The sequence below is a fragment of the Fulmarus glacialis genome, unplaced genomic scaffold, assembly GCF_000690835.1.
Source record: "Fulmarus glacialis isolate BGI_N327 unplaced genomic scaffold, ASM69083v1 scaffold30630, whole genome shotgun sequence".
Classification (NCBI taxonomy): domain Eukaryota; kingdom Metazoa; phylum Chordata; class Aves; order Procellariiformes; family Procellariidae; genus Fulmarus; species Fulmarus glacialis.
This window is the reverse complement of record NW_009187699.1, coordinates 33,765-45,913: the sequence shown is the minus strand read 5'-3', so window position 1 is coordinate 45,913 and position 12,149 is coordinate 33,765. Positions and strand designations below refer to the sequence as shown.

At 46.7% G+C, this 12,149-nt stretch overlaps 1 protein-coding gene across 2 annotated transcripts in view; it reads left to right on the top strand.

The window, feature by feature from the left end:
* Positions 1–141: 141 nt before the first annotated feature.
* The window catches only part of ACSS2 (acyl-CoA synthetase short-chain family member 2), a 31,876-nt gene continuing 19,868 nt past the window's right edge, over positions 142–12,149 (top strand). For both annotated transcript variants that reach the window (XM_009576080.1, XM_009576073.1), the window contains exon 1: positions 142–332. In XM_009576080.1, coding sequence (XP_009574375.1) covers positions 244–332 — 89 coding nt within the window. In that variant the 5' untranslated portion in view covers positions 142–243. The remainder of the gene's footprint in view (positions 333–12,149) is intronic.

Below are 12,149 nucleotides of genomic sequence, written 5' to 3'. Positions count from 1 at the left end.
GTTGGGGCCGCTGTGCCGCGGCGAGCCCCCCACGCGTGGGGTGCAGGAGCGTGGGGGCTGCCCGTCTTGTTTCTTAAAGCGTTGTCTTCCTTCTCCGTGCCTGTTTCTGGGTCACGGGTGGCCGTTGCCTTTGCAGAATTTTGGGGTGACATTGCTAAAGAGTTTTACTGGAAGAGTCAGCACGTGGGGCCTTTTCTGAAGTACAACTTCGATGTGACGAAGGGGAAGATCTTCATTGAGTGGATGAAAGGGGCGACCACCAACATCTGCTACAACCTCCTGGACAGAAATGTCAACGAGAAGAAACTTGGGGACAAAATTGCTTTTTACTGGTAAATTTCTGGTTTTATTATGGTATAGAATGTGTGTAAATATCATGCCAAAGCGTACAAATGGTGTTGATTTCTGCTGAGGTGCATTAAAACATGGTAAAACCCGAGAGGCTTTAATCTTTACATAAGTACAGCAGGTGTTTTCTTTCTGTGTGTTTGAGAAGAGCCGTGCAGTGGAGCTTCTCTGCCCATCCTGGATGCCCTGAAGTGGCCCAGCGCAGCAGTGAGGTGCTTTTGACTTCCAGCTCTGCCTTTGCAGTTGTATCTGCTAAAAGCTAAGAGCAGTCAGAATGTGTTGAGGCAGGTGCCACAATTCCCTTGTGAAGTAGGTAGATGTAGGTAGGGGCATGGGATGAGGAACAGCTAACATCCAACAGCAAAAAGCAAATTAACCCCAGATCTCCTGTTTTGATGTTTTGTGGGTCTGGCAAGTTTCCCCTCCTGTGGCAGAAAGGTTCTTCTAAAACCTGTCTTATATGTTGATTCCTTGCACTTGAACGTGCATAATGCTGTGGCACTCTCAAAGGCTGGCTTCTCTATGCTACCTTTGGGAAGAAAAGTTAACTTCCAGCCTTATCTGAAGTATGTTTGTATTTTTTTATCAGAGTAGTTACTAGTGTTAAAAGCCATGTGAAACTTGAAATTTTCATATTGGTGCAAAACAGGTTTCACCAGTGGTGTCCGAGATCCAGAACTAATGCTTTCCTGCAGAACTAGCTCAGCTGGCACCACAGCTGTGTCCCCAAACTGAGAACAGTGCCTTGCCCACCTGTGCATTTTGCAGTTTCCCTTGAACTAGCATGCATTTATGTTGCATGGGTATGACTGTATGTGGCAGTACAGAAGCAAAATTAAATGTACCGCTTGTTAGGATGCAGTAACTTGTTGGGTTATGGTGAGTCCCTTCAGCGGAGCGGCTGGAGAAGTCTTACTGTCATTGCAATAAAAATACCGGATGCTCTGATGATGAACAACTGTGCTGCTCTGAGTGATTTTGTGCAGCTGAAGAGTCCCTGCGTGTGTGGCTGGTGTAAAGGTGACTAGGGGCTACCCTGCTACAGAAAGGAACATGTTTACACCAGTGTAGTTCTGGCTGTGACTGTAAAATTGGGCTCATACTAGAGTTTCTATCCATACATCTACAGCTTCAGTAAAAGAATTACACTCACTGCATAGCAAATAATGATATTGATAAGATGCAGGTGAAATGGTGGAAAGTATTTACTTCCTTACTAATTAAGAACATTCTCTTACTCGCTCAGATGTAAAATGACTGCAGCTTCTGAATGAAAACTCCTTTGTAAGCTCATTCAGATAAAGGTGTGCCAGCAAACAAAGCCATTTAGCAGGCCAGGGCTGGTAGCTGTGCTGGGATTTTGGAGGGAGTGGGTGCATTGTTCTTGCATGTAAATCTTTGGGTGACAATTAGGCAGCAGCCTACAGCTTAAATTTGGTCCTGATGAAGGTTTTTCTTGTTTGTTATTCCAGCAGCCTTTGTGGGGGTATTTGTGATGCCGAGCAAAACTTGCAGTTGATATTAAAATGGTGGGTGTCCATCAGTCAGTTATGGTGTTCACAGTGCTGAAAAATAAGGTGTCTCTTCCTCCTTAGCAGACAGTTTTCCCTGACTGTTTTGGGATAAACTCTCCTAGCGTGGTTCTGTCACAGGTGACCTGGCACTGGGGTGTCTGGAGCTGTCAGCTGGGAATGTGGGTGGGAGGGATAGAAGAGGCATGCTGAATGTGACGTGTGTGGTACTGACCTGCGAGCTTGTGGCACTGAGGTCTTGAGGAAGCGGAGCTAAGGGTGGCAACTCGTAAAATTACTCTTCTAGGAGCATGCACATGCCTCTCGGGACACATGATTTTCTTCAATAACACAATGTTAATTGCTGTCTTCTTGTCCTTTCACATTTTGCGTTTAACATTCTATGGAACAAGCCTGCTTTCCTAAAAACCTTGAGACTTGTCACACTGTGTGAAAGGTAGAAGAAGAAATGAGAGCCTCCGACAGCCAAAGAGGATTCCTAGGAAAAACTTGGATATTTTAAATACCTTGGCCAGTTTCTTGCTTCTAAGAATGTCTATAGTTTGCTAGATGGCAAAGGGTGCTGAGATCATACCAAGGTGTCAGTGACTGTGTGGCTCTGAGAACTTTGAAAAGATAGAAGATTTTTGCTTTCAGAGGGAGAAATTGGGGGAAAAAGTGAATAATGTTTCCAGGCATTACTGAGTGTCTCTGAGAAGAGATGAGTCCTGACAAAACTCAGAGCTGCTGTGCGCTGCTGGCTGTGGCTGTCTCGAGTTTTGCATGGACTAGAAGGAACTGAAGTGGTTCATCTGGATCTGTTATGGCCAAGCTGCTCTGAAGGTTGCTGCATCACTGCTGGTCCAGGACTGCTCTCAGAGGGTCTAATCCCAAGCCACGTGGGTTTGCTTTTTCAGCACAAAGGGCAGTACATGGGATTGCTTCATGCTGCAGAACTTGTACATAGGTGACGTTTACTGTTGCAGTATTATCCTCTTGGTGCTGTTAGGATTATAGTTCAAAATGACCATCCTGAGTCGGTAGGAAACACTTGCGTTTTCCCTGTTGCCTGTTTCACTATGGTATCTCTTGCTGCTTGTGAACGTTACAAGTGTTTCTGTCCCTGCTGCTTTTGATTCCCCTTTCTCTGTTCGGTATTGCTGATGTGGCCTAAAAAGGAACAGAATCTCCAGGAAATGTTTCTGATAAAGTGCTGCTCTCAAAAGTGAAATTTTTCACTTGTGTGGAAAAGGCTGAAGTCAATAACGCTGTGGTTACTGTGCAGGTAGATACCTACGCTGGCTTTTGTGGGCCTTGCAGGTGAAATGCACTGGACAAACTAGCTGGGACACTGCGGGCACTTGCAGGGGACTTGAAGCAGTGCTGAGGACTTCATCTGTGGTGGGTAGTGTTAATTAGAGCAGGAGCACAGTATACCTTCACCATGCTGTAGGCATACCTGCATCATATGGACAAACCCTTAGTTCTGTGCTGAAGTGCCTGTTAATAATGTCATATAAACATCAGCCTGGGCAGCTTGTAGAGGTAAAAATATAACCAGGTGGGAATTCAAAAAGCAAAACACTTATTACAAAACTCCCTCTAATTAGACCCCATGGTGTCATGGTGTGAAGGTACTTGGATAAGCCTCTTCTCTATGTAACCTGTGCATAGCTGAAGCACTAAGTTCTTGCCTTTGTTTCTCAAACCAGTCAGCCCAGCTACAGTACTGGTGGTGCCTGGTGGGACCAGGGGGCAGGGGCAGGAGGTAGAGCTCAGCACGCAATTTTTAGCCTCCCTGTAGCCTAGGTGCATGGGCTTAGCAGGGTGCTGCTGGCTTCTGCCATCTTTGGAAGAGAGTATCCGGTTTCAGCTTTCTTATCTTACGCTTGCATATGAAATAACACATCTAGAAAGGGGAAACAAAGATAGTAAAGGCTGCCAGAGCTTACTGGAGCTTTGTTTAAACAAAAGAATAACTGCCTATCGTTCCCATTCTGGGCCTAGAACAATGACATGCAAAGATAAAATGGAGATGGTATGTTTGGTTTTTGGTTTTTTTAAATGTAATAAAGGATTTAGGGGCTTGTAGCTGTGAGATTTCTTCCAATAAATCTTTCTGTAAGGAAAAAACCAACAACTGTAGAGCATGTTTTTAAAAAAAAAAAAAAAAGGGGGAGGGGGGAGGGAAGAAAAAGCAGAGCACTGCTCAGGAGCAGTTATGGAGGTTTTTATTAGGAAACTTTTTGGACAGCAGCCTTCCAGAGAGGATACAGATTTTCAAGCACTGGTTTGGTCTAAATGTGCAGCTGGGGCCAAATAGGACAAGACCACACCTGCTGGTTCCTGGGGCCCTTGCGGGCTGCTAGTGCACCTCGATCTGGTGGCTGTCCCTCACCATGGAGTGCTTCATTCTGGGATGTGCCATCCCAGAGTTGAGAATGAAGCCAGATGAAGCTGTGTTTCGGTTGTATTTCTGCTGTAAAGATGTGGACCTGTTTTGTTTGCAGAAGTAATCTTGTCTTAAATTGGTGAGAATGAATTGGTCTCCACAGTCGGGATCAGCACTGTGTTTTGTTTTTCTCTTTAGATGCCTTCGCAGGTATCAGGCTTCCATTAGTCATGTGCACAGATGCTGTGACTGAGGATGCTGGCTGTTAACATCAAGACTTTCAGAAGTGCTTAATTGTACCCAGCTTCTACACGATGCACTCAGCTCTGCTATTCCCACTGGCTTCAGGACTTCGGAGTGTCCTGTGCCAAACTGACTCTTCATTTCTGTGGAAACTTCCTGGATGACTTGTCATACTTCCAGTGATGTAGCCTCTTTCAACACTGTTCTGGTAGTGAAAGCGCGTCCCTAAATAACACAGCTTGTTTAAAGAACGAAAATTCACCCCTGGGATGGTTGCGTTTACTGATACACGTTTGTAGGCACATGCCTGCAGGCTGCTGAGAGCAGTCAAAGCTATGTTGCAGGTGCTACCAAAGAGCCATACCCAATGCTGCTGTTCCACCGTTGCTACTGTGGAGGGATTAATTCTGTAGGGGAATCGAAGTAAGCTCTACAGCAGTGAGAAGCATTACGGAAAAGTTATCATGTGTTCAGTTTATGCTCACAGCGCTACGAGGCTCAGCACAGCTCCTTTCCCTGATGGAGATTCTTCATGGGAAAGGGGGTGGCCTCACTCAGCTCTCAAGAGAGGCTTTCTGGGGTGCAGCCTCAGCAATCCAGATCCTCTCCCCATTGCGTGTGCTGAGAGTGGAGTGATAGATTGGTGGTCTTGGCAGATATTAATGATTTTGAAAGCATTCCTAGGCAGTACAATGCTCTGCTTCTGGAAATCAGGCAGATTAGGTGCACCTAAAGTAGGTAATAAAATACCTACTTTGTATTGACTGTATTGGTGTTTTATTAAGCTATAGATCTTGAACCCTTCTTCAAGGGCAGTGATAGTTGTAGCTGTCCATCACAGAAAGTGTAGCTGTCTTCTGGTGGGTTTCATGAAATCTTCCAGCCTGGGAGGGGGTTTACAAAACTGGCTCATCTGCCTGAATGCTTTATAGCAGTGTTTCTTGTACCTCCAAATGAGAACATCTCTGCTTTGTGGGCCCTCTCTGATTCTGAGCTGCGTGGGTAGTGCAAGAGTGGGAACGGTGGGAGCATCAATAGAAACCTGGTATTAAAACAAGGAGTAAAGGGACTAGCTGTTGTATCTCAGACACATCCAGGTCACGTGCTTTCCTGATTTCTTTGGTGGAATTCTTCCTCTCCCAGTTCTGGGACAGTCACCAACCAGTATGGTTAGTGCTGTGGCAGTAATGCAAATAGCCGCTGTGTTCGGATGCTCGTATGTAGGTGCAAACTGGGACAGGAGGGACTCGTAACTTGTCCTCAGGTGTAGCTCCCTGGCTTTTCTCTATTGGTGGATGGACTCTCCATCTTCAGCTGTGGGCTGTTTAGAGCAAGGCCATGCTGGACTCAAAATTAACTGATTTCATGTAATCAGTCTGATTGTCCTACTGTGGGTTGGGTTGTAGGTGAGATACGAAAATGGTGTTGCCCCAGGGCAGCATGGTGATGCCTTCTTAAGGGTTTGGAGATTCTTGGTTTGGCCTGAGGGGCTGGAAAACACAGGGATCTTGGCCTGAAGCTTGCTTCCAAAGGCTATATGTGTGTGCTGAGACCTGGCATCCACCAGTTTTCTCCTGTCGTATCTGAAGATTCTTCTGTCCCGCGTGTTTCTGTTAATGGCTTGCACTTGTGTGCTGCATCCTATGTCCTCTTTATTACTAGTGAAATCTCCGAGATAGTTACCAGGTGAGCGGTTGTGCCAAAGGGATGAACTAAACATGTGAGAGCAGCAAAATATCTTTTTCAGGCAGGTACTGTCCTGTGGGCTTCCAGTGTGTGGGGCGTGCTTTCCTGGATGCTGAGAGTCAGGGTTTTGAGCGTCACGTTACTCAGACAGCTGGCAGGCACGGAGTCACTTGAAATTGTTTTTCCCTTCTGAGGGCTGACTCGGAAGCTGAGCTTGACTCATCCCTGTCCAGTATGCATGCTGGTTTGCAGGGAGGTGCCGGGAAGGATGGTTGGTTTGATGTTTCAGAGATCTCAAGCCCTGTTCTTGCTCTGCAGAGCCTTTTCTGTCATAGGATGCAGAGCAGGAGCACAGAGCCGGCAAGTGCTGTCAGCCTCGTGCTGTTCTGCTCTGCAGTGCAACGAAGGAAGGGGACCAGTAGTAAAGGTTGGTGACCACTTGATTACACACTGCCTGTGGTTTTGCCCATTCAGAAGCACCCCTGGACTTGTGCCTCTGTGGGAAGGCATTCAGCATTACTGAAGACTTTCACTGGAAGTACTGAGCTCAAATAACATGTAATCCTGCTCTTGTAGGCAGAATGGGACTTTTCTCCTCTCTTAAGTCAAGTCTGTAAAGAAAGAAGGCACTTGGGCAGCACTTGTGTGGTTGTTCCATGGCTGAGCAGTAAGGAGAGGGGTTGTGTAAGCTCTGCTGCTTGGGAACGCACACCGGCAGCAGCCTTGAATCAGGGGAGCAGCTTTCATTTGGGTTGTTTCGGAACTGTTTGCTCCCAACCTTTTGCTCTGAAACCCTTGGTAGCTGCTACTGGCAGGGATACAGCATCTGTCTATATAAATACAAGGGAATATCCAGAAAGTATTTGACCAGATAAACAAGTTGGATGTCAGTAAGTGCCCAGGATTAAATGGCATGCGCCCCAGAGGACTGCAGAAACTTGAATATGAAATTGCAGAGCTGCTGGCCAGGGTACGCTCTGTGTTATTGCAGAGCGCTGCCATGCCAAGGACTGGGAGGTTGCCAGTCCCACTCCGCTTAGAGAGGGCAATAGAGGGGGTCCTGGGAACCGGTAAATCCAACTTGCATCCCTAGTGGTACAGTGGAATGGGGTCACTGTGTGCATGGACCAGTGCAGTCTGCTGGGAAAGGTGATGGAGCTGCTGTGAAGTGAAGTCCTGCTGGCAGACCTGCTGGAGTGCAAGATGGGTGGCACTGAGCACTCAGATACAGCTGTTTTCAGACCGCCTTCGTGAGGTTTCCCACAAAAGGTTGTTCAAGAAAGTAATTTAACTGTGAATGGAAGAAAGGTCTTTCTGTGGAGCTGGTTTAGCCTTACCCTTTGCTTCCTTGCTTTGATGGTCACTTTTCAGGACCAGCAGCAGGTCCCCCAAGGATCAATGTTGAAACTGAACTGCTGATGGTGGCCAGGCTCATGTGCCCTCCATGAACAGCATCTCCTGCTGCTGCTCCTGGAGACAAAACACTGGACGTGGGTCTGACCCAGCATCGTATTTTGTTTTAGTCTAAGAGGCTCTTGGCTGAGCTGCTGTGAACGTCCCAGTGCTGAAGTGCAATACTGCCGTGTAAATGAGACCTGTGGCGGCTTTTATGTTCTTATTTAGTATTTTTTCCTCGTGCTGCTCATTGCTCTGACAGAGGGTCTGGCTCTGTTGATTCATCACAAGGGATTTAATAATTTTTCACGAATTGCTTCTTACACCCCTGTCTTAAAATGTTGGCTTATACCCTGTCCAACGCCACCTTTCTGCATGGTTCTGGGTGCGTGGTTGCACAATAACTTAACTGGGGGAGTAGCGAGGGGTGTGTGTGCACAGAAAATAGCTCCCAGATTTTCTCACGTCTATGAAACTTGTATCTTGTAACACTGGCAGATATTACAGGCACCTTGATATGTTTTAAGAATAGTTTGCTTACTGTTGGGAGGGGCACCGCGGTTATGCAATGATGGCGTATTGTGAATGTTGGCAGGAGAGTTGAAACTTGGGGTGGATAAATGAAGTTCATGGACAGAGAAGATGGTGAACTCCTGTACGGATTCAGGAGGTGGACGATCAGAGCCTTCAATTTGCTCACTGGACTAGAAAACCTGATTATTTTAGTTTAGCTGTATGAATGGCTTGTGTGTTCTCCCCTGGCACCCTGGTGTGAATGGAGCAGAAATGGACAAGGATTCAGGCTCGATGTGGATGAGACTTTCTCCGAGTGGTGGCATTTACAGGAAACAAAGTGATCGGGCTTTGCCAAAAGAGGTGTGAGTGGGTGCTTGTTCCAACCATGGCATTTTTCTCATGTGTAGTTGCATTTGTTGTGCCTGGTGGGCTTTCTGTGCCCAGAGCTGTTAGGCTGTAGTATTGATTGCTAATCCTTTGACGAGACCTCTTGACTCCCACCAGCGCAGTAAGCGTGCCTTTTCCTCCTGTGCCCAGCCCTGCGTCAGAGCTGTTGTGCACGGCTGGAGCAGGGTTTCAGTTCTCTCTTTGCATTTCTGCACATCACTTGTTGTAAATGTCGAAATGTGGTGCGATATGAAATTGCGAGCCCTGGCAGTTCTCCGAAAATTCAAAGCCCATCATTTTTGCAGATGTCACCTCCCTTCTTTAGGGGAATCCCTCAAGGAGATCGATGGCCTTCCTGGTTACTTTTTCACACCTGGGTACCTGATAGCGAAGCATGTTTTGCATTCCTGTTGCCACTGATCATCTTCTAAGAGATGTTCCTAGTATGGAATGAAATGACATTCCAGCAGATGACATCTGGCCATCACCTGTAGAGGACGTTGAAATGTCCACCAAAAATCTAATTCAAAGTTTAATTTCCTGTCATGGCCTTGATGGATATTGTTTGAGCCTCCATTGAAATCAGCTTGCCTAGCTTTCAGTGTTTCTAGAAAGTTTTGAAAATTTGTTAGTATGCTTCATCCAGAGATGCAGTATTTCCCAAAATGGGGCGTTTCCCAGCTGCAGGTGGCTTGTTGACTATTTTACTTATAGAAGGTTCATCCAGGGTATGTTCTGTGCCCCAACTGCAAATTGTTTAACCAATGAATCAGCTGTGTTGCGCTGGAAATAAGCTCTCCTTCTGTTGGACTGGTAAAAATAATCCATGCTCCTCTGAAAATATTACTTATGGTAAACATCTGAAATGTTTCCTCTTGTGTCAAACTCTCACATTCTTTTACAACGTTCTGTGGATTTGGCTCGCAGGGTTAGAAGTGCTGGCTGAGGTCAGCCAAACTCGGTGACCTACTGCGTAAGTCGTGCATATGAGCTCTGTTGCAACACTACGTAATCATTTTATTTAAAAAATACTTTAAAATTTTTTTGTGTAAGAAATCTTAAACTTTCCTCTAAAAATAAGTAAAAAGCTATCATTTTTCTTCATTGGCTGTTCTCCTGTTTTGCAAAATACTTAAGAAAGTAAGAACATAAGTAGAGTTAATGCATATCCTCTTGACTTGATGGTTACTCATTATCAAGTGAGTAGGAAAAACGTGAAGCCACAGAGGAGCAGAATTCCCCTTGCTGCTGAGCAGATACCCGTCAGTGCGAAATGGCTGCTGACGCCGTCACCGGGGTATTTACGTGTGGTCTGTATTACTTGTAAACTGCCTTATTTTGTCAAATGTGGCAAAATAATAGTAGATTTCCCTTGAAGATGGGCTTGCTGAATGCTGTCGATCCTATCTTCTCTAAAACTGTTACCCTTGAGTGTTCTGGCTCTCAGGTGTGAACGCAGGCTGTGCAAACCCCATTGCATTGACTTTACTCGCTTGCTTATGTTGGCTGATGAACCAGCAGCAGTGTAAGCTGGGAGGTGTTGGTTCCTTTAGAGGTGTCTGAGCATCCCACAGTCTAGAGGAAGGGGCTTGAGGTAGATTTTAGGGCATAGCCTGGCAGGTGAGTGGGAAAATTGGAGAGAATTCTGGAGGGTCAATAAATAAACAAGTGATTTTGGGGCAGTGTCCACCTCCAGCTGGGCTCTGTGCTGTAGGCATCGCTCAGGGTATGGTGAAGTCAACAGTGGTTGGACAGCACAAGATACATATTATTTCTTTAGATGCCTCTGGTACTTGTTCAGGTTCTGAAAGGCTGCAAATAGAAAGAGTAGCTGAGAATGTATTTAGTGAGAAGGAAGGACAGAAAGATTGATGCGGATTTTCCTATGGGACGCTAGCAACCATGCAGGGTGTCGGGTGTTTTCTTTGTAGGCTATGTTTCCATACGGCTATTTTTAAAGGTGATTAGAAGACTGATTCCCTGATCGTAGAGCAGATGGTGGCCCTGTGTCCCTTTAGAAATACACTCCATTTTAGCTGATTTGTAAAATACAGGCACAGTAATGCATTTGAATCAGTTGGGCTGGAGAGGATGGGCGTTGGGGGCTGGACACAACGCATCGTGCTCTGCAGAGCACAGGGCTTCTGCTTTGGCATGGCACAGGGCTGTTTGCCAGCCTGGTTTGGGTTTCTTTACAGCAATAGGAACCCGTTCATCCTAGGTACATGATCAACTTTTAGTTGAGATGGTTTGGCTCAGAGATGCATTTGACAGTGGAGCGTTGTTAGGGCCTACCTACGTGTATGGGGGGCACTGGAGGGGAAAATCGTAGGGTGGTTTTAATGCAGGTCTCAGAGTTAACTGTATGGGTTTAGAAGGTGATGCTGTTAAATTGGTAAGATTTTTCTTTTCCTTGGGATTTCTGTTGCCAGGTTTACTCAACAGTGTTCTCTCAGCTCTGCCAAATATTTCTGAATGTGCTGGGAAAACCTTTTCACTAGCCCCTCCCAGGCTACGCTCCATCGTTTACACAGCTTCTTTCTTGATCCTTGTCATGATGCAACAGGATTTGAGCATGACTGCAGGGACTGTAGAGGCTGAGCTTTCTGCTAAACCTTTTACTCAGCCTTTCCAGAACTCCTTTGGGTATTTGCTGCCATGCATTACTGTGGTGGGAGATAGGTGATGGTAAGCACAAGCAGGGCTGGGCAGTCTGTCCCATTATTATGAAATATTCTCATGAAGTTTTTTTGCCATTTCAGCCCCCACCCCTGGCTCCCTCCTGGAGTCAGTGGTGCAGACCCTGCTGGAGACCCTTCTGCCTTGGGCAGTATCTCTAGGAGCATTTCCATATTGAACTATCCATGCAAATACAAGCATTTTTTTCTGATGAAATGGTGTCTTTTTCTGATTATCTTGCAGAGCTGGTCTCTCCAAACTTCACATTTCAACATAATCTGTTTTCTCAAGGACAGATTTTAAAGGGCTCTCTCTACTTGAGTGCTGTTCCTGTGTCAGGTGGGATAAGCAAGGCTGGGGGTGGAGGGAGAAATCGTATTTTTTCGGTCTTGGAGGCCGAAATTGTTCCCAAATGATCAAGCGGGCTCCAGACAGACCCTTCTTCAGGCTGCAGATTTCTTGGGTCTCCTGAGAACAGCCAAGGCCAAATGGCAGCAGGAGGTTTGTGAGCAGCTGATAGCCGTGGTAGCTGAGCACGCAGCCCGTGCGTGCTAGCACAGGCGTCGGAAAGGCCCAGGGCTCTCGCTGCCCATGCAGCGTGCACGTGAGCCTGTTCCACAGATGGCAGGAGCTCATCTCCGCCAAGCTCTGCCTGGCATTTCGGCTACTCTAATTCTGGACGTGGGGCGGATCGGGAAGCCGTTAGCCCGTCTGCCTGCCCCCAGTGACCTTGCACGTGAAGACGTGCCACCGTGCAGGAGCCTGTGGTAGAGGAAAGCTCCTTCCTTCTCATACCATGCTCTGGGGACAAGCTGCTGGTGGAGCAGGAGCTGGAGAACTTGCTGTCTCCATCCCATGCCTGTCATGCACCTGCTTGGTCCCATGCTTAGGAGGGGTTTTGGGCTCTGAGCATGTTTTAGTTTAGATGGCACCAGAGATGTTTTAGGGCTGACATTCCCACAGTCCCTGTCTCTGCTCTACTGGAGGCTTTC